Source organism: Sapajus apella, unplaced genomic scaffold (assembly GCF_009761245.1).
Source record: "Sapajus apella isolate SASKATOON/1434 unplaced genomic scaffold, GSC_monkey_1.0 scaffold88, whole genome shotgun sequence".
NCBI lineage: Eukaryota > Metazoa > Chordata > Mammalia > Primates > Cebidae > Sapajus > Sapajus apella.
Window position 1 is genome coordinate 7,522,147 of NW_022437028.1, and position 21,526 is coordinate 7,543,672.

Genomic DNA, 21,526 nt, shown 5'->3' on the forward strand with positions numbered 1-21,526 from the left:
TTTTTTTTTTTTTTTTTTTTTTTTAGTTTTTAGAGACAGGGTCTTGCTTTGTCACCCAGACTGGAGTACAGTGGCATGATTATAGCTCACTGCAGCCTCAGCCTCCCGGCCTCAAGCGATCCTCCCGCCTCAGCCTCCCGAGTAGCTGGGAGGACAAGCACTTGCCACCACACTGGCTCATTCATTTTTTTTTTTTTTTAAGAAACGGGGTCTCACTATGTTTTTGTTTCCCAGGCTGGTGTTGATCTCCTGGGCTAAAGCGATCCTCCTCCCTCAGCCTCCCAAAGTGGTGGGATTACAGGCATGACCACCATGCCAGGGCAGATTATGAAAGGGAGGGGTCACGGTCACCTAACAGAGTCCCGCTGTGAGTGACCAGCATATCTGGGCTCATGCCTCAGCCCCTCTCACCTCTTACACCTCGCTGCCCCCTGCACCCCCCAAGGCTGCCGTGATTCCAGCCTCTTCCCTTCCTCTGGTCTTTCAAGGACCTCCTGAAGGTGCCCTGGACCCAGCCTGGCCCTTCCAGCTGCTTAGCCCGCCCAGCTCCGACACCCCCAGCGGGAGCCTCTCTCGGACACTTTCGGTTTTAGCTTTCAAGGCCTCCCCTCCCGGCCCACCTCAGCAGCACCCCCATGCAACAACCTTCTCGTTCTCTTGTAATCACTGCTGCCCTCCGCTGTGCCCCCACTGGGCTGTGAGCCTCTCAGGGCAGGGATTCTGTGCACCTGCTGGCCCAGCACCCAGCTCAGGGCCAGCGGAGGGGAGGCGTTTGACTCTGGACCTCAGATGAGCCCTTCCTCCCCTCCATCCATCACCCCACCCCAGCCTCCCCTCCTCCTCCCAGAAGCTGAGGGTCCCCATGGCCAAGCCCTTGCCCCCGCTGCCCCCTCCCCCAGCCCCAGCCTCTGCTTGCTCCAGTCTTCTCTCCTTAGATTCCCAGTCTGCAAGCCCTTCTTCCTCCATCCATCCTCTCCCACATCCAGCAGCCCGTCCCCATCAGTCCCCCAACGCCTTGACCTTGTGGCCACGTCCAGGCTCAGATGCCATTCATGGGAGGACCTGGTCCCTTGAGAGGGACTCCTCAGCCTGAAGGTTCTGCCGGGGGACTGTCTTTCCTACAGGTTTGTGACTCCTCTCCCTGTCTCAGGAAGCCCCCCAAGGACCAGTCACCCCTCTGTGGCTCCCCTCCCAGCCACCTTCTCACTCTCTTGCAACAACTGCTGTACGCAGTTCCCCACTGGGCTGTGAACGCCTCAGGCCAGGGACCCTGTCCAGCCGGTGCCCAGCACCAGCTCAGGGCTGGCTGAGGGTCAGTGCAGATCTGTGGGATGCCCGCCCTCCCGTGACGGTGCTCACGGCAAGGAGGCGGGAGGGAACGTGGCCGGCAGGCATACTTACCTCCGCAGTGGGGGCTTTCTCTCCTTCTTCCCCCTTCATGCCAGGTTCACCCTAAGAAGCAAGTCACACAGTCAACACCGGCGTGGGAGGTGGGGGCGCCTGTCCACCCTCTCCAGTTGCCTGGGGGCCTGTAGGGAGTCAGGGTCAGGCTGCGCAGGTGGCGGCTGGGTCCAGGGGACTCCTGTCCTGGGGTGAGCCAAGGAGGGGAGGCCACGGCCTCAGGACACACCCTGCACAACCTGGCATGGGTGGGGGGAGGGTCCAGGGTTGGCTTTAGGCGCTACATTCTGCTTCTGGGGCAGAAGTGACTCGGGTGGGAACCCAGCAAGCTCATCCCTGGGCCCCTCCAGCATGGAGTATCCTGCCTCGAAGGGCTGCTACTTGTCTCTAGCATGGGGCTGGTAATACCAGCTTCAAGGTCACATGTATCTGAGACGGAGTCTCACGTTCTCACCCAGGCTGGAGTGCAGTGGTACGATCTCGGTTCACTGCAACCTCTGCCTCCTGGGTTCAAATGATCTTCCCACATCAGCATCCTGAGTAACTAAGACTATGGGCATGTACCATCACAACCCAGCTAATGTTTAAATATTTTTGTAGAGATGGAGGTCTCACTATGTTGTCCAGGCTGGCCTTGGTTTAAGCGATTCTCCTGTCTCAGCCTTCAGAATAGCGGGGACTACAGGCGCACGCCACCATACGCAGCTAACTTTTTGTATTTTTAGAAGAGACAGGGCTCTACCATGTTGGCCTGGCTGGTCTTGAACTCCTGACCTGTTATCCACTCACCTCAGCCTCCCAAAGTGCTGGGATTACATGCATGAGCCCCTCGCCTGGCTGATTTTTTTGAGACAGGGTCTTGCTCTGTTGCCTAGGCTGGAGTGCAGTGGCACAATCATGGCTCACTGCGGCCTCTACCTCCTGGGTTCAAATGATCTTCCCACATCAGCATCCTGAGTAACTAGGACTACGGGCATGCACCATCACAACCCAGCTAATGGTTAAATATTTTTGTAGAGACGGGGGTCTCACTATGTCGTCCAGGCTGGCCTTGAATTCCTGGCCTCAAAATGATCCTCCCACCTTGGCCTCCCAAAGCACCGGGGTTACAGGCATGGGCCACCACCATGCCTGGCTCACAGTAACATCTAAATGTCCAGCTACTACTGTGTGACCTTGAGCAGGTCACTCTACTTCTTGGTGTGGTGCCTCAGTTTTCTCACCTCTAAAGTGGGATCAGTTAATAGTATCTATCTCAGACTGTTATCGGGAGGATGAAGTTAGTCAATGAGCTTAGGCTAAGGCCTGGCACCTAGGCATGCCATCGCTGTGTCTCCTCTGTTGTGTTTGGTCACTAGGCAACCACGGGAGGAGGCATGGCTTTGGTGCTTGACACTCCCCAGTTCAAATCCAGGCTCTGCCGCTGCCTCGCTGTGTGGCTTTGGGCAAGTGACTTAAGCTCTCTGAGTCTTAAGCGGCCAGTTTTGGCAAACGGGGACAATAAAGTATGATCTCCTGGGGTCGCTGTGAAGCTTTCATGCGCTGTGGGGGAAGGGAGCACCTCCACTGTGGCCAGCACATAGTAGGTACTCATCAAAGATCCATATCTCCTCCCCGCCCCATATCCCTGCAGTGAGGCTTGGGCGTCAAGGAAGCGCCTGACTCCTTGGCCCTAGAGGCAGGAGTTGAGACTCATAAATTCTTTTTTTTTTTAAATTTGAGATGGAGTCTCACTCTGTTGCACAGGCTGGGGTGCAGTGGCATGATCTCAGCTCACTGCAACCTCCACCTCCCGGGTTCAAGTAATTCTCCTGCCTCAGCCTCCCAAGTGGCTGAGATTGCAGGTGCCCGCCACCACACCCAGATAATTTTTGTATTTTTAGTAAAGATAGGGTTTCACCATGTTGGCCAGGCTGGGAGACTCATAAATTCTTGTTTCCAAGAAAGGCAATTAGAGGCCAGCGGTCTAAGCCTATTTCTGGGAGGTTCTGGACAGGAAGGGATTCCCAGGTCACACGGCGCGTTAACCTGTGGCCTTAGGCCGCACAGCACTCGAATGAAAGGCCCAGGTCACACAGTGCATTAACCCAGGGCGGCAGGCGCCCAGGACTGTCGTTCCCCCTCTGGAGGTCGCTCCCCTCCCCACCCCAGGACAGAAGGTTATTTCAGGGCTTCTCAGTCACTCCCTGTGGCCTGAGCTCCAGCAGGGCCGCCCAGGGCAGAGCCCCCCACCTCCGCCACCCGACCCATCTGCAAAGCCCACACTTACGGATGGCCCCACCGTGCCTCGCTCTCCAGCCAGACCCTGCAGAGAAACAAGGGAAGCGTGTGAGGGCCTGCCTGTCCTGGCTGAATCTGAGTGCCCTCCAGCCACCCCCGACTGCTCTCTGAGTCTGCAGAAGAAAAAGGGAGAGGAGGATGGCCCGGCGGGCATGGGAAGGGCAGGCTCAAAGGCCTCCAGTCCTGGAGCCACCTGGAGCTGGTATTTGACTTCGGATCCCAGCTGAGCCCTCAGTCTTCTTGCCTGTAAAGTGGGGCGATGCCACATACGGCTGTCAGGCAGAGAAGGGGAGCAGGTGGCTCAGTGTGTGGAGAGAACCAGTGATGGTTCCAACAGTGATGGCTAGGTTCCCACGTGTGCTGACGTCAGCCCAGACGGCTCCCAGGAGCCCCAGGCCCGTGTCCGGCTGTCCCCTGACATCTCCACCCAGCTGACCACGACACGCCCACTCTCTCTTTCTCCAAAGGGAACTCCTGGTGCCCCCCACCCCGAAGCCTCCCTTTCTCAGGAAATGCCTGCCTGGTCCTCCAGCGGCTCCTGGCAGACACCGCGGAGTGAACCTAGAGCCTTCCCTGGCCTTCGCACCAGATCTATTCCATCAGCCGAACATGCCAAGTCTACTTTCTATTTTTACAGAATTAATTAATTAATTAATTAATGAGACAGAGTCTTGCTCTGTCACCCAGGCTGGAGGGCAACGGTACCGTCAGAGCTCACTGCAGTCTCCAACTCCTGGGCTCAAGCGATCCTCCCATCTCAGCCTCCCGAGTAGCTGGGACTACAGGTGAATGCCACCATGCCCGGCTAATTTTCATATTTTTAGTAGAGACGGAGTTTCACCATATTGGTCAGACTGGTCTTGAACTCCTAACCTCGTGATCCTCCCGCCTCAGCCTCCCAAAGTGCTGGGATCACAGGCATGAGCCACATGCCTGCCCGGCCACAGGAGCCTTTAAAGATGTAAATGAGGCCGGGCTCGGTGGCTCAAGCCTGTAATCCCAGCACTTTGGGAGGCGGAGGCGGGTGGATCACGAGGTCAAGAGATTGAGACCATCCTGGTCAACACAGTGAAACCCCATCTCTACTAAAAAAATACAAAAAACATTAGCTGGGCATGGTGGCGCGCGCCTGTAATCCCAGCTACTCGGGAGGCTGAGGCAGGAGAATTGCCTGAACCCAGGAGGCGGAGGTTGCGGTGAGCCGAGATCGCGCCATTGCACTCCAGCCTGGGTAACAAGAGCGAAACTCCGTCCCCAAAAAAAAAAAAAAAAAAAAAAAAAAAGATGTAAATGAGATCATGGAATCGCCTTCCCTAAACTCAGTCATTCCCTCCACTGTGACAAAAGCCCCCTCCTGGGCACCGCAGGTAAGACCCCTGCCCACTGCGCCTCATCCCACACCACACACTCCTTTGCTCACTCCCTGAGCCTTTTCCCTGCCTCGGGGCCTTTGCACCTGCTCTTCGTGCCTTCTGACACAGCTGCAGAGGCAGGGCGAGCTTGGGGTTTGGGGCTGAATTGGGCTTGGGGTGACGCCTCCCCATGGGCAATTCTCAGGGCAGGGTGAGAGGCTGAAGTGGAGATTCTGTGACCTGGCCCAGCTCTGCCTGCATCCTCTGTGCAACCTCAAGCAGCATCTGGTCTCTCTGGGACTCAGTTCACTCATCTGTGAAATGGGGGTGATGCCAACACCTCCCTGACACAACAGGAAGAGGATATAGTCAGCAAAGAGTTGCTGCTGCTAATAAAATTAAAATCTCAGCCAAGCACAGTGGCTCATGTCTGTAATCCCAGCACTTTGGGAGGCTGAGGCAGGTGGGTTACTTGAGGTCAACAGTTCGAGACCAGCCTGGCCAACATGGTGAAACCTTGTCTCTACTAAAAATACAAAAATTAGCCGGGTGTGCCGGCAGGCACCTATAGTCCCAGCTAATCTGGAGGCTGAGGCAGGAGAATCACTTGAACCAGGAGGCAGAGGTTGCATGGGCTGAGATCGTGCCACTGCACTCCAGCCTGGGTGACAGAGGGAGACTCTGTCTCAAAAAAAAAAAAATTGGTCGGTCGCAGTGGCTCACGCCTGTAATCCCAACACTTTGGGAGGCTGAGGCAGGCAGATCACCGGAGGTCAGGAGTTCGAGACCAGCCTGACCAACATGGCGAAACCCTGTCTCTACTAAAAATATAAAAATTAGTCAGGCATGGTAGCAGGCACCTGTAATCCCAGCTACTGAGGAGGCTGAGGCAGGAGAGTCGCTTGAACCTGGGAGGCAGAGGTTGCAGTGAGCTGAGATCACGACATTGCACTCCAGCCTGGTGGACAAGAGCGAGACTGCGTCTTAAAAATAAATAAATAAATAATAAAAATAAAACAAAACAAAATAAAATCTCCCTGGCCAGGCCGACCGGCTCCTTCCTGAGTGACTCTTGCTGGTAAGAAGGTGCTTCTTCTCCCCTAGGAGACAGCATCACTCCCACCTGATGCCTCCCACACCATACCTAAAATGGCAAAATCCTTACCTGGGATCCAGGTGGTCCTGGAGGACCTCGTGGCCCGGGAGGACCTGTGGGCAGAGCCACAGTTGGTCATCTGGGGCCAGAGAGGGGCGCCCCCAGCCTCCCACCCCAGTACCTGTCCATGGGCAGCAAAGGAGGGTTTGGAAATGAATGGGGGGGAGGAGGGAGGCACCCCCACCCCACCCAGGTCTCCATCCTTGGGGCCCAGAGCCGTATCCACCGGCTGCCCACAGCTCTCACACCTCCTCCTCCCAGGGCCTCATCCACGAGTCCTCCCAAATCCCAAGACCTGGCAGACGAGGGAGGAAGCCCGTCCAGACCGGCCCCACGCCCCAGCCAGCTGGTCCGCGTACATCTCAGGTCTGGCCCGCCTCAGGACCTGGGACCCATCCCTCTTGCCGGGGTTACCATAGCAGCCTCCTGGCCTTCCACCCTCCATGTGCCCCCGCTCAGAGCATGCTTTCAAAAATGCAAGCCCAATTAACTGTCTTTCAGGTTTCCCGAAGTCCTCAGCCCAGCCCCTTCCCACCCTCCCTGCCCCAGCTGGACACCCTCCTGGCGTCTCTGCTAAAGCTGTTCCTTCCTCCTGGAGCCTCCCTATCCCTCCACTTTCCCAGCAAACCCTTTACTGTTGGTTTTCCTACTAGTCTGTCACAGAGCATCACCTCTTTCAGGAAGCCTTCCCAGCTTTCCAATGCTCCTCTAGGCAAATCCCTTATGTAAACCAGCCACTGCTCATGGCCAATGAGGTTTACACGTCTGTCTCCCCCATGGGCCGTGGAGTATCCAGAGGGCCAGGCTGGGTCTCATGTGTGTGCCCAACTCAGAGAGAAAGATTCATGACTAGTTTCCAGCTGCTTAGAAGAGTGAGGCCTCAGTGTCCCATGGCCTGCAAGGGCCCATGCCTCCCATGGCACAGGGAGCCCCGGGCTGGGCTGTCCAGCATGGCCCAGCTCGCAGGTTTGGAGAGGGCATGTGAGGACAGGCACTCTGGGGAACAAACATCAGGACCCTATCCAGCTCTCCTGGGACCTAGCCTGTCACCCAAAGGCCCCCAGGTACCCTCCGAGCTCACTCCATCTCCTCCCTAGAGCATCTGCTGAAATGTCACGTTTTGACGGCACCTCCCCGCCACGCCCCAGCTTCTCCCTTGTAACTCTCAGATCCTATGGAAGTCACGGATTTGATGACATTCCTGTCCTCCACTAGAAAGATAGTGTCACGGTGACGTTTGTTTTGATTATTCAGGTGTCCCAGAAGCCTAGATCACTGCCCAGCACATGGAGTAGCAGACACTCAATGAATGTTTGTGGGATGCACAGAGGAATGAAGGAATGAATGAATGAATGAATGAATGAATGACTCCCTTCCCGGGAGAGAGGGGCAAGGTGGTCAGCCCTGCACTCCTCCCCCAGTGAGGAACGTGGACAATGGAAGGTCAGGCCAGGACTGACAGCCAAGTCCCAGCCCCTTTGAGCCCCCGGGCCCTTGGTTTCTGCCTCAAAGTTAGTGACTTCCTGCCACCCCTGTCCTGACCTCATTCCCCCAGTGTGTGTCCCGCTGTGGCCCATGCAAAGGCAGCCACATGCAGCCATCTTATTCCAGCAAAACCATGTGGGTTTCATGCATCCAGTCCTCCAGGGCTGCAGCCACCAGGAAATGAGGGGCTTCACTTCCTGCCACATGGCAGGTGGGACAGACCCAGTCCCCTGCACTGTCAGGAAGCCATGGACCCCCGGCCCGCCTCCAGCTGCCCTGGAGGCCCCTTGGCTCAGGCCCAGCCCTGGGGGGCTGGAGTCCTCAATGCAGGCCAGCCCACCATTCACTTACCTGGTGGGCCGGGGGGACCCCGGGGTCCTGGGATGCCCGCCAGCACTGTGTCCACGATGGCAGAGGCCAGCCTTGAGTCTCCATCTGTGGGAAGAGCAGAGCGGCCAGGGCTCTGGCGGGGCAGAGCTGGCAGTGCTGGGGGGCACTGAGCCCTGAGCCAGGCCACATGGAGCCCAGGGGGCTCCTCCCATCACCCTGGGCCCCGCGGCAGCCCCTGCAAGCAGACACTGTCACGCCCCTGGCTCCCCACGGGCCACACTTACTGTCTTTGTCTGTAGGTGGCTGCAGGGAGTAGAGGGCGCCCTGGGGGCTGCTGTTTGGTGAGGGGCCCAGGCTGCCTGCTGGGCCGGGTGGTCCTGGGGGGCCAGGGCGCCCCATCTCTCCAGGAAGCCCACGGGGCCCTGGAGGCCCCAAGAGCCCTGCAGTGAAGAAAAGAATAGTCACGGTGGCGGCTGGAGCCTGGCGGGAGGCCGAGACATCACAAATGGGGAAACTGAGGCCATGAAAGAAACAGGGTTGGTCAGGGCACATAGCCAGTCCGTGGTGGCCTCCGATCCACCGTCTTCCTGGGGGGTGTCCTGGGATGTAAATGAAATGGCCTCCCCTTCCCAGACCAGTCCAGAGGGGACACTTGGGGGCAGCTGGGGAGGGTGGGGGGCAGGGACGGTGAAATCAGCCAGAGGCCTGTTGGTCCCTCCCAGGGACTGCAGCTCTGTGGCAGGGACACCAAGTATAAGCCACCATCCTGGGCTGGCCCTGCATCTGCTGAGCCCGGGGTCCTTCCCTTGCAGGACCCAGGAGGAGCTGGGATGGTGGTCTCCGGAGGTGCTCAGGTAACTGAGAACAGCTCCTGGCCCCTGACAGCCTCAATGTTCATGCCTGTACCCGAAGCCCTCTGAAGACCCTGTTTTGGCCAGGTGTGGTGGCTCACTCCTGTAATCCCAGCACGCTGGGAGGCTGAGGCAAGCAGATCACCTGAGGTCAGGAGCTGGAGACCAGCCTGGCCAGCATGGTGAAACCCCGTCTCTACTAAAAATACAAAAATTAGCCAGGCGTGGTGGTAAGCACCTGTAATCCTAGTTACTCGGTAGGTTGAGGCAGGAGAATTGCTTGAACCAGGGAGGTGGAGGTTGTAGTGAGCCTAGATCGTGCCAATGCACTCCAGCCTGTGCGAGAGAGCACAAGATTCCATGTCAAAAAAAAAAAAAATGCTGGCGCAGTGGCTCACACCTGTAATCTCAGCACTTTGGGAGGCCAAGGTAGGTGGATCACCTGAGGTCAGGAGTTTGAGACCAGCCTGGCCAACATGGAGAAACTCCATCTCTCCTAAGAATACAAAATTACCAAGCATGGTGGCAGATGCCTGTAATCCCAGGTACTCGGGAGGCTGAGGCAGGAGAATCGCTTGAACCCGGAGGCAGAGGTGGTAGTGAGCCAAGATTGCGCCACCGCACTCCAGCCGAGACGACAGAGCGAAACTCCCATCTCAAAAAATAAAAAATAATGTAAAAAAAGACCCTGTTTTTCCTGTACCCACAGCATCAGGGGTTCGGGTGCGTGGGACACCTCGCCTGTTGGGGTAGGGGAGGAAGCCCAGCCTCTTCCACAGGTTGACAGTATCACATGTGTGGGGGCTTTTCTTACCAGGAGGCCCTGCTGGGCCCTTCTCTCCTGTCTGGCCTCGGTCACCTTTGGAGCCCGGGGGGCCTGCAGGCCCAGGTGGTCCTGTCTGCCCCGGGGGGCCTGGGGAGAGGAGACAGGGCATCAGAACACCGTGGACCCCCAGCCTCCAGCGGCTCCAGGCCTGGACACCGGGGCACTCGGCCCACCTTCCCCAGGAGCCCCGCCTACCCGAGACTCCCCAAACAGGCAAAGGCGCTCACATCGCCTTGCAGTTGTTGGTTTTACAACTTACAAACCAGTTTTGCACGTATGAACCTCACTGATACCAAGAACTGCTTTCGTTCCCATTTTAAATGTGGGGAAACTGAGGCTCCAGAAGCTTGGTCCCTTGCCCAAAGTCACATAGCCAGGCCACAGTTGAAGTTGCTTAGCTCCAAATCCCTCTCTCACACCCTACTGTCTCTCTGCTTAGGGTCAAGAACCAGGCTTGTGACAAAATGCTTCCCAATATGGCCTCCGAGGAGGCCCCAGGAGGTCCTGAAGGACGCATCTTCCCAGCTCTAGGTCTCCATGCCCCAAGGGCGGACAAGGTGATGGAGAGGTAAGGCCTGCTGTGTGGCCAGGGGACACAGTCCTTTCTCCCTCTGGTCCAGACAGGATGCTCAAAAATGTCTGCTCAGCACTTTGGGAGGTGAAGGCAGGAGGATCCCTTGAGCCCAGAAGTTTGAGACCAGCCTGGACAACATAGTGAGATCCCATCTCTACAAAAGATACAAAAGTTAGCCAGGTGTAGTGGCGTGTGTCTGTGGCCCCAGCTACTGGGGAGATTGGGGTGCGAGGATGGTTTGAGCGCAGGAGGTCGGGGCTGCAGTGAGCTCCGATCATGCCACAGCACTCCTGCTTGGCTTACAGAGCGAGACCCTGTCTCGGAAAAAAAAAAAAAAATGTTTGCTGATCTGATGAAGGACTGCGCTGAGTCTTAGGGCCCCTTGCACCCGGCTGCATGGGACTGTGGCACGGTGGGGAGGGCCCGGCTGGGGGCTGCTGGGCTGGGAGGAACCCCACCCGCTCTCTGGGATCCAGGTTGGCTGCAGGTGTCACCATGTGTGGGGTGTGTGCCCCACCTGGTGGCCATTCTTGAAACTGCAGTTTCCCTGGTTGGCGAGGTCTCGCTAAGTGTGGGAAGTAGAAAAGTTCCTTTTGAAAGTTTCCTTTCTTGTTAAAGAATAAACGTGCTATTAACTTTGTTAAGCCCTATCCTGTGTAGCTGTGAGACACGCCATGCTTACAGGCACGTAGTACATTCTGTGTCCTTTGCACTGTAACCAAGATATCTGTGCTGGACGTGCTCACAGGCACGCCCCAGCTCGCCATTGCTTTCACCTGCTCAGAAAAGTTTTCAGTTATTAGCCAATCGGGTTTTAGTTTAGACTGTGAGGTCTGGCTCCAGCCAACGGAGATCAGACACAGCAGTAAGGACGACCCCAGGTGCACAAGGGATAAATTTGTGTGTGTTCCTTTGTTCATTGTGCTCTCATGACACAATGACTAGTAAGGGTGCCCTTACTGCAGTCCAGGAAGTAAAAATTGTGTTGCTGAAAGATCCTTTGTCTCAGTGCTCATTTTTCTTTGTGGCACGGAGGATCTATTTCCAACACCAGGAATCCCCTTTGGCGACCCTGGGTTCCCGGTGGGATGGGAAGCCCCCTCCTCCTCCATCCCCAAAGAAAGATTTGAAGATTGTAGGCATGGGGTAACGCACTTGAGGGGTGGGCCACGGGGCCAGAGTGAGAGATGTCTCCCTTCCCATAGAAGACCTGAGCTCAACCCTCCTCCTGAAGCCTTCAGTCCCTTTTGAAGAAAGCAGGATGCCCGCCTCTCCTTCCCCAGCCCTGAGAATGGCCCCTGGAGGCCACCTCTGTCACGCATCTCTCCTCCCTGCTCTGGCCCTGCTCCCCAGCCCGGCATCAGAATAGACGCAGAACAGACGGGAGACAGAGGGGGAAGAGGGAGAGCGCCCCCTCCAAAGGGCTCTAAGGGCAGAGAATCATCGAGGCAAAATGCCCCGGGTTTGCTGGCTTGCTGGGTGACCACAGGGGTGTCACTTAACTTCTCTGAGCCTCAGATGTCTTCCCTGTAACCTCTAGGTCTCCAAGCTTTGTGTGAAGATGAAAAATGATATCTGTAGGCTGGATGTGGTGGCTCATGCCTGTAATCCTAGCACTGTGGGAGGCCGAGGCAGGAGGACTGCTTAAAGCCAGGAATTTGGGACCAACCTGGGCAACATAGTGAGACCTCATCTCTACTAAAATTTTTTTAAAAAGCCAGGTGTGGTGGTGTGCACTCGTAGTCCCAAATACTTGGGAGGCTAAGGTGGGAGGATCACCTGAGCCTGGGAGATGGAGGCTGCAGTGAGCTATGATCACACCACTGCGCTCCAGCCTCAGTGACAGAGCAAGACAGTGTCTCAAAATTAAATTACATTAAATTGTAAAAGTGTGGCAGAAAGGCAGAGTGGTAGATGTTCTCCAACTCCAGCCAGAGTGTTCAGACAGCACACCCCAGAAAGAGGTGGGAGGCAGTAAGGTCCCGCTCCCTGGCCAGGCAGAATGCTGCAAAATTACACCCAAGAAGGCTGGGCTGGGGGTCCTAAGTGCAGAAGCCAAGGGGCAGGGCAGACACCAAAGACAGTAGCTGAGATCTAAGACAGTAGGGAAGGGTGGGGACTGTGGCGAACTGCACAGCCTGAACTGGACCTGCAGTGGCGACCATGACTCCACAGTAGCCGATTGTTTCCATGCGGGGCGGCCAGTCCTGAGGGCCAATTCTCTCATTTTTATTTTTATAATTTTTTTTTGTAGAGACAGGATCTCGCTATGTTGCCCAGGCTGGTTTTGATCTCCTGGCTTCAAGTAATCCTTCCACCTCAGCCTCCCAAAGTGCTGAGATTACAGGTCATCTACTTTTCTTTTTTTGGGACAGAGTTTCAATCCTGTCACCCAGGCCAGAGTGCAGTGGCACGGTCTTGGGTCTCACGACAACCTCCACCTCCCAGCTCAAACAATTCTCATGCCTCAGCCACAGGATTAGCTGGGATTACAGGCATGCACCACCATGCCGGGCTAATTTGTGTATTTTCAGTAGAAACAGCGCTTTTGCCACGTTGCTTAGGCTGGTCTTGAACTCCTGACCTCACGTGATCTGCCCGCCTCAACCTCCCAAAGTGCTGGGATTACAGGTGTGGGCCATTACTCCCCTCCACACCATCTACTTTCCTTTCCTTTTTTTTTTTTTAGATGGAGTTTCACTCTTGTCCCCCAGGCTGGAGTGCAATGGTGTAATCTCGGCTCACCGCAACCTCCGCCTCCCGGGGTTCAAGCGATTCTCCTGCCTCAGCCTCCCGAGTAGCTGGGATTCCAGGCATGCACCACCAATCCCGGCTAATTTTTGTATTTTTAGTAGAGACGGGGTTTCACCATGTTGGCCAGGGTGGTCTTGAATTCCTGACCTCAGGTGATCCATCCATCTCAGCCTCCCAAAGTGCTGGGATTACAGGCGTGAGCCACTGCGCCTGGCCAGATGGCCTACTTTTTAAGAGAAACTAAAAATCCTGGCTTTTAGCTGAAATTCCCCAGTTTTCAACAGTTAAGCTTAATTTTTCAAAACGCCACGTGGCATGTATGAACCAGAGAGCTGCGTGTGTGGCCTCCCTCGGGAGGCCCTGGGAGGCCGTGCCCGAGGCCCCTTCGGCTGCCCCAGCCTGTCCTCTCTGAAGCCCTCACTCACCAGCTGGGCCCGTGGGCCTTCTCTGTCGTGGCCCCGGGTGAGCGAGAGGGATGGCGTCAGGGAGGAAGTCCTCGTTCCAAGGCGGTGGGGTGGTCTGGGGGGCCGGCAGGTCGTTGTCCGGGCTCGAGGGCCGCTCTGCTGCTTCCAGCAGGAGGACCTGGGTGGAACGAGGCAGACAGTAAGGTCCCAGTCGGGCCAGGGTGGGACATGTATGTGCACTCCATGAGACCTGCAGCTGTCCATTCTGTGTGTGTCCTGTCACACTCCTTAGTGGGAGCACTTCACCCGAGGCTGGAGTGCTCTCCCTGCCAGCCCTATCCTTCTCACATCAGGAAAGTCCTCCTGGATCCTAAGGTTCAAGCAGTGCCCTTCAGACACCTTCAAAGTCCCCATGCTGGCCAGGAGCAGTGGCTCATGCCTGTCATCCCAGCACTTTGGGTGGCTGAGTCGGGAGACTCACTTGAGGCCAGGAGTTTGAGACAAGCCTGGGCAACACAGTGAGACCCCCATCTCTACAAAAATAGAAAATTAGCCAGGCGTGGTGGCACACGCCTGCAGTCCCAGTTACTCAGGAGTCTGAGCTCAGGAGTTCAAGGCTACAGTGAGTTATGATTGTGCCACTACGCTCCAGCCTGGGCAACAGATCAAGAAGACTCTATCTATTAGACAGAGAGAGAGAGAGAGTGAGAGAGAAGAGAGAGAAAGGAAGGGAAGAAAGGGAGAGAGGAGGAAGGGTGGGCATACATACATCCCTTATGGCACGTGATCTTTAGAAGGTTTTCCAGAAAAACAAAAGTAGCCACGGTTGCTTGGGACCAGCCTGCAGGGCGGCCCCATCTATCTCTCCTTGAGTGACGCAGGAGTCAAAGGTGGCAGAGACCCAGAGCCTAGGACCCGGAGACTTTCTCCTTCATTTAAGCCCCCTGAAAGCCAGGACTCAGAAACCCCGTGAGTCCCTGCTGCCCCCAAAGAGGCCAGCAGGGGGTGCTGTGTGCCTGAAATGGGCTCAGGGTGGGTGGAGTTTCCTGCTGGGAACCTGGGTGGGCCCCGGGGCCAAGGGGCCAAGGGGTGTCAGGGACCTGCTGGGCTGGGCTGAGGGTCCATGGTGCACAGGCAGATGGTCTCCCTGAGTAGCCCCCTCCCCAGTTCTGCAGTGTCCCTGGGCCTGGGGGGCAGTCCTGGGATCTGGGGACAAAGTGGCCTGCTCTGGGCTCCTCCCCAGCAGGTGGGTCCCCAGGACATGCTCCGCAGCTGCTCAGGGCTCTGACCCTGCACCCAGGCTCCTGGTTGGGCCCCCTGGGCTCAGGCCCTGCTGTGGGCTGCAGAATGGGCCCTCCCCCCACCTCCCTGCGGGACACAGCCCTCTGACGACCTGGATGCCTGGCCCAGGCCACCTTGACTCCCCAGGGCCAATTCTTTCAGCCCCTCCCCTTTCTGGTCCTTAGAAGGGCCCATGAAACCCAGAGGGTCACTGTGGAGACATCACAAATGAGGTGGAGACAGAGGCTCAGAGACGGCAAGGGACTTGCCCGAGATCACCCAACAAATCCGGGGCCCCACGTGGTGCCTCATCCTCCAAACCGCAGTTTATTCTCCCAACAGCTCTGCCTTGACCCCGACTGAGCTTTGTGGAGGCAAAGAGAGGGGGGGCTGCTGGCACAGATCACACAGCAATGAAGGGTGGACCCCAGTCTCCTGACTCCCAGAATCCCCAGGAGGAGGGATGGGTTCCAATTCCTGCCCCAGACACTGGCATCCCTGGAGAAGCTGATGGGCCACAGCCAGGGTTAGGGGCTCTGGGGAGGAGCAAGGAGGCTGCAGCTGCCGGGTCACGTGATGGAATGGCCCGGGTACGTGATGGAAGGGCCCAGGACAGGGAGCGCAGGGGACCTGGAGAACTGTCAGGCGCTCTTTCTCCTGGGGCTGGGGGCAGGAGGTGGGGTGAAGGCTGGAGTGTCCTTCCCCTTTCTTTTTCTTTTATTTTTCTGAGACAGAGTTTCGCTCTTGTTGCCCAGGCTGGAGTGTGGTGGCACGATCTTGGCTCACCGCAACCTCCGCCTCCTGGGTTCAGGCGATTCTCCTGCCTCAGCTTCCCGAGGTAGCTGAGATTACAGGCATGCGCCACCATGCCTGGCTAATTTGGTACTTTTAGTAGAGACAGGGTTTCTCCATGTTGGTCAGGCTGGTCTTGAACTCTTGACCTCAGGTGATCCACCCGCCCCAGCCTCCCAAAGTGCTGGGATTACAGGCGTGAGCCACCGCGCCTGGCTGTGTCTCTCCCCTTTGAGGCCTGGCTGCTGGGAATAGAAACGCCCACAGTGGAACAAGGGCACAGGAGAGGCAGGTTTGGGAGTGAGGGTGGTAAGTTGGGGTGGGTCGGGTTGCAGTATCCTGGGGGATGCCCGGATGGCCACATTTAACAGGGGGTTGTCCCAAGGGCTGGGAGGAGGAGGTAGGGGGCCATGAGAGGGGGCGAGGAGAGGCTGGGGTGGAGGAAGAGGGGAGCAGGGTGGAGCTTGGGAGAGATTTGGGGAGGGGCCCCCGCCCTGGGCTCCTGCAGGCATGCCCTGGCAGTTCCCCATCCTGGGCAAAGCTCTGGTCTCCCCTGAAGTGACCTCCCAGCCAGTACAAAAGGCCTGGCTCTCTCCTTCCTGGAGCACCTCCCACCGGGACACCCCTGCCCACAGAACCCGCAGACATGGGCAGAGGGGTCCTGGTTGGAATCTGCCTTGGCTAACGCCTCAGCCCTCCTGGCCTGGCTGTGGCTGACCTGGAGAAGCTGCTCCCATTTCTGCCCAGGCATGAGCTCACCAGGGTGGGCAGCTGTGGGCGTGGGGACCAAGCCCAAGAAAACCAGGCTACGGCCTTGGAGGACAGTGGCCTTGATGATGTCATTGCAGCCTGGCAGAGTGGCCAGGGCACTGCCCTCTGCACTGGAGACTGTCGGGACTCCGGGGCCACTCTGGCTCTTGTGCGTTGTCTGTGGTCCATGAAGTCAGACAGCAAAGCCCGGGGCAGGAGCGGGGAGGGCAGGCAGGAATTCCCTGAGGCTGACACCTTCTGCCCGCTGGCCTGTCCCAGGAACAGAGGGTGGCAGAAATCCTGGACCGGCTCCTAGGTCTGCACCAGGGGGAGTGCAGATGGAGTGGACTCTGCTGGTTGCCTGGCCCCTGCTGCCCCTTTCTCCCTTGTTCCAAAACTCCCTGTTGAGTCTCTTTGCATGTGGCCCAAAAAGGAATCAGGACTGGCCTGAGCCAGGCCTAGCAATCCCTTTCTGCTCGGCCAGGTACTCAGTTTCCCAACTCCCTTGCAACTAGGAGGTCAACACGTAGCCCAGAACAGGCTCATGAAACACAAGGAGTCTATTCGGTGCTTTGCCTTACCCTCCACTTCCTGCCTTTACACACAAGGTGAGGATGTGATGCCTGTAGCTGCAGCAGCCGCTTTATCATCACGAGGCATCAACCAATGCAGATAAAAGCCAACTCACTGAGAAGTCAGCAGAGAGCCTGGCTTCCTTGGCTACCAAACCATTCCTGAGACCACCTCTACTCCTGAACTTCTTGTTGAATAAACAGTAAATACGCTTAAGGAATAAGCCACCATTAGCCAGGTGTCTCTCATTTGCCTCCTTCCTGACATACCAAAGCCAACTTCTTGTCTAAGGGAGAAGAAGCCCCACCTTCCAGGCTCTGGGTTGCTGCTGTTTTATACAAGCACCTGACTGCTGCTTTTCCTGTCTGGGCTCTGCCCACTCGGCTCCTCTTCTGGCTCTGCCTTCACCTTGCTGGGATCTGAGCTGAAAACCCAGCTCTGTGTCCCGGCTCCTGTAGGCTCGCCTGACCTCAGCATGCCTCTGGTGCTGCTGGGCTGTCTTCGCAACTAACCCAGCTGGTGTCCCCTCCCCTCTCCAGGCCACTGCCTCTCAGGGCCCTCTGATTCCAGCCATCAAAGCGCCCAGTGGGGCCGGGTGCAGTGGCTCATGCCTGTAATCCCAGCACTTTGGGAGGCCAAGTCGGGAAGATCACTCGAGGTTAGGAGTTCGAGACCAGCCTGACCAACATGGTGAAACCCCGTCTGTACTAAAAATACAAAAATTAGCTGTATGTGATGGCGCATGCCTGTAATCCAACTACTCAGGAGGCTGAGGCAGAAGAATCACTTGAACCTGGCCCGGGAGGTGAAGTTTGCAGTGAGCTGAGATCATGCCACTGCACTCCAGCCCGAGTGATAGTGTGAGACCTTGTCTCAAAAATAAATAAATAAATAAACCCTCCTAGTTGCCCTCTTGACACACGTGGGCATGCACCAAGCAGGCGGGCAGCTGGAAGATGCCCCAGACAAGACGCAGGAGCCAAGATAGAAGTCTCCCAGCCCCTACCTAGAAATGCAGGCAACTGTCAAAAGGAGGGGGGCTGCAGAGTGTCCCCCTCTCTGCACACCCCAGGCCAAGCTACCACCCCCAGCTCCCCACTCACGAGCTGCCTGAGCTTCCACACTCTGGACCAGCCTCAAAATGAAGCGACTCCAATGTCCGTTTTCCAGGCCATCCGACTGGCATCCAGAGGGCAGGGCTGGCCAAGGTGGGTGGAGCTAGGATGGGAATCCTGGACTGGGCTCCTCCCACTCGCTGCCGTCCCTTCCTCCAGCCCAGGGAGAGGACACAGAGCTCAGGGTCACAGGGCATGCCCTGCCCCGGGCCTGCTGCTGGAGGCCATGGAGAGGATGTCAGGGCTGGGAAGGCCACAGGGAGGAACTGCGCATGATGGGAGGGCGTGGGCCGGGTGGGTGGGGGACAGCTGGCAACTCGCCCGTCCTCCCCTAGAGCTGTGACTTTTTTTTTTTTTTTTTTTTTGAGACGGAGTTTCGCTCTTGTTACCCAGGCTGGAGTGCAATGGCGCGATCTCGGCTCACCGCAACCTCTGCCTCCTGGGTTCAGGCAATTCTCCTGCCTCAGCCTCCTGAGTAGCTGCGATTACAGGCACGCACCACCATGCCCAGCTAATTTTTTGTATTTTTGGTAGAGACGGGGTTTCACCATGTTAACCAGGATGGTCTCGATCTCTTGACCTCGTGATCCACCCGCCTCGGCCTCCCAAAGTGCTGGGATTACAGGCTTGAGCCACCGCGTCCGGCCTAGCTGTTACTTTTAACACCCACAGTCCTGCGCTGCGGCCAGGGCTGCTGCTCTGCGCCAAACCACGCAGAGGCTTCCGGTTCTGGGAGTGTCCATCACGCTGGGCATGGCTCGGGGACCCCGTCTTTCCTAAAAATCTCAGGTGCCAGAAGCTCACCCCCTCAGCATTCTAGGGGTCCTAGCCCCAGCTCAGCCCATGTGGAAACATTTGCTCCCTGAAGTCCCCCACTGCTGCCCTCCAAGAGAAAAGAATCCAAGGAGGGCAGCCGCGTCTCTCCCATCCCAGGCCTGTGCCTGAGCTGCTGGGAGACCCTGCCCACCCACGGAAGGGCTGGAGGACAGGGGGGGCTGTAGATGCGTGCCTTGGGCCCTTCCCCATCACTGCTCTGCACGATGTCTCCTGCACACCTGCGTCTGTGTCTCCAAGGTGGGAATAGTGACATGGCTGACGTAGGTGACAGCACCAATCCCTGACTCCTGGTCAGCATTAGACCATTTCCAAACCCGGGTCCCACTGCCATCTCCGAGGAGGCTCTCAAACCCCGTCTCCACTAAAAATACAAAACTAGGGCCTGTAACCCCGGCTACTCGGGAGGCTGAGGCAGGAGAATCGCTTGAACCCGGCAGGAGGAGGGTTCTGGAGGTACTGGGTTCAAGGCCAATGCTCTGATCCATTCCACAGATGAGGAGGGGGAGCTCTGAGAGACTCGCCCAGTGGGCGGGTGGCGGTCCCACAGATCTCTCACGCCAAGCCACACTCCCCTGCAACCCCAGGTGCCACATGGTCAAGCGCCCAGGGCAGACGTCAGGGCCAAGAGTAACGTGGACTTGTCACAGGCTGTGTGTGTTGACGTGTGCTCATCCGTGTTGTGTGTGTGCATGTATGTGTGTATGTGTGTGTGCCACGTGCATGCATGCTTGTGCATATGTATGTGTCTGCTCGGGTATCCATGTGTGTGCACATGGGTATTACATGTGTGTGCATGTTTTTGTGTGTGCACATGTGCAAGTGTGTGTGTCTGTATCTGTTTATATGTATGTGTGTCCACATGCACACGTATGCGTGTGCACAGGTGCCTGTGTGTGTGCATGTGTGTGCACACATATCATGTGGTAGGCATGCGTCTCTTCTGGGGGGGCTGTTGCTGTCTGGGCTCCAGCACCCCCCTCAGGTCCGCAGTCCTCACTCAGCCTCCCTGCCACGTGGCCCTGCTCACACACTCTCTGTGGGCAATGCCGAGTGCTCCGATCGCCACAGTTCTGCCAGGGAGACAGCTCTGCCTCGGGCTCAGGTGACGCCAGCCTTCTGGTGCTGGCTCTACCATGGGGGGCAGGCAACGAGGCCGACCCTGCTGTCCCAAGAGGCTCTGTAGATATTTGGAGGCTGCCTCATCCCCCCAGACCTGTCCTCCCCCGGACCGAGCCCCTCTGGGTAACCACCGGAGCCGGCTTTCTAAGCTCTCTGGGTGAGAACGGCGCTTGTCCCCACTGGGGCTGACACTGTTGATGTCCCTCACGCACCCCTCGGCCCCACCTGGCTTTGGCTTCTGCCTGTGGCCACCTGCAACTCTGCCCAGGGCTTTCTCCAGACACAGGAGCTTGCATGAGCCCGCTGAGCAGGAAGTAGCCTAGGGGACATGCTACCCAGTGAGGGACAGGAGAGACACCTGGCTTTATCGCCCTAAGGTGGGCTGGCTCCGGATGTGCTCCAAACCTCCGTCTCCCAGAGGGATCGTGGGATGGAGCCCCAGGTGCCCCCACAGGTCGCCTGCCCATAAACACACCCTTGCTGGGCATGCCTTTCTCTGCCCTCTCCCTCCCGATGCTGGCTGAGGCCACTGCCCGATAATTACTTGTCCATTATGGATTCCTTCTGTCGCTGGACTGACTCCACTTAGGGAGTTCTCTTCCCAGGCTGGGCGCAGTGGCTCATGCCTGTAATCCCAGCACTTTGGGAGGCTGAGGCAGGTGGATTGCCTGAGGTCAGGAGTTCGAGACCAGCCTGGCCAACATGGTGAAACCCTGTCTCTACTAAAAATACATAACTAGCCAGGTGAGGTGGCACATGCCTGTAATCCCAGCTACTTGGGAGGCTGAGGCAGGAGAATTGCTTGCACCCGGGAGGTGGAGGTTGGGGTGAGCTGAGATGGCGACATTGCACTCTAGCCTGGCAACAAGAGCGAAACGCTGTCTTAAAAAAAAAAAAAAAAAGGGAGTCCTCTTCCTATACACTGGGCTGAAAGCTGCTGACTTCCCAGCAGTTCCTCCTCCATGGAGTCTTTTTCCATCGGTTCCTCTGTGCCCAGCCCCGTTCTGGAGGGGGAACAGCGGCCCTGGAGGGACAGAGACTCCCTCCTCATTCAGCTGTCTTCTGGGCATCCAGCCCCTCAGCCCCCCCAGCCCCCAGGGCCTGGGAGCTCAGCACCATTCTGCCCTGCCCACAATCAGCCTGCTGCCTGGGACCTCCCAGCCCAAGAAGGCTACCCAGAGCCACCAAGGCCTGAGCAGTACCCGATACCTGGGACCAGCTGTCCAAGCCTGCCAGGCAACCTGGGGCTGGGAATTCCCCAGCCATACCCAGCGGATGCCCAATGCTTCTTCCCACCACCCCACGTCCCCAGGAAGCTCCCAGGCCCAGACTCCCCAGCCTGACTGACCTTGGCCTCCAGTGTGGTGAGCCGCTCACTCATGTCACTGAGCCGGGTGCAGTTCATGCATTCTGAAAGAGAAAGGAACTTATATGAGAGCAGAGTGTAGACCCTAGGGAGAGAGCAGCCAGTCACGGGGATAGCATCTGGGCAGGCAGGCAAGCAGAGAAATCACCAATCATTTTGCCTGGAAAACTCCTAATCATCCTTCAAAGCCTTATCCTCAGAGCCCCCTCCTCCATGCAGCCTTCGGGACCACAGAGCCTCCCTTCTCAGCACGTGCAGCACCCTGTAGTGTCTGTTACAT

At 57.2% G+C, this 21,526-nt stretch overlaps 1 protein-coding gene across 1 annotated transcript in view; it reads right to left on the reverse strand.

Annotated features, from left to right (window-relative positions):
• COL26A1 (collagen type XXVI alpha 1 chain) overlaps positions 1–21,526 on the reverse strand; it is a 93,317-nt gene that overhangs the window by 4,402 nt on the left and 67,389 nt on the right. Inside the window, exons 2-9 of the mRNA XM_032255088.1 lie at positions 21,229–21,290; positions 13,435–13,591; positions 9,670–9,768; positions 8,289–8,444; positions 8,026–8,109; positions 6,199–6,242; positions 3,671–3,706; positions 1,402–1,452 (exon numbers count right to left, since the gene is read on the reverse strand). Of these exons, the coding sequence (XP_032110979.1) occupies positions 1,402–1,452; positions 3,671–3,706; positions 6,199–6,242; positions 8,026–8,109; positions 8,289–8,444; positions 9,670–9,768; positions 13,435–13,591; positions 21,229–21,285 (684 nt within the window). The 5' untranslated portion in view covers positions 21,286–21,290. The remainder of the gene's footprint in view (positions 1–1,401; positions 1,453–3,670; positions 3,707–6,198; positions 6,243–8,025; positions 8,110–8,288; positions 8,445–9,669; positions 9,769–13,434; positions 13,592–21,228; positions 21,291–21,526) is intronic.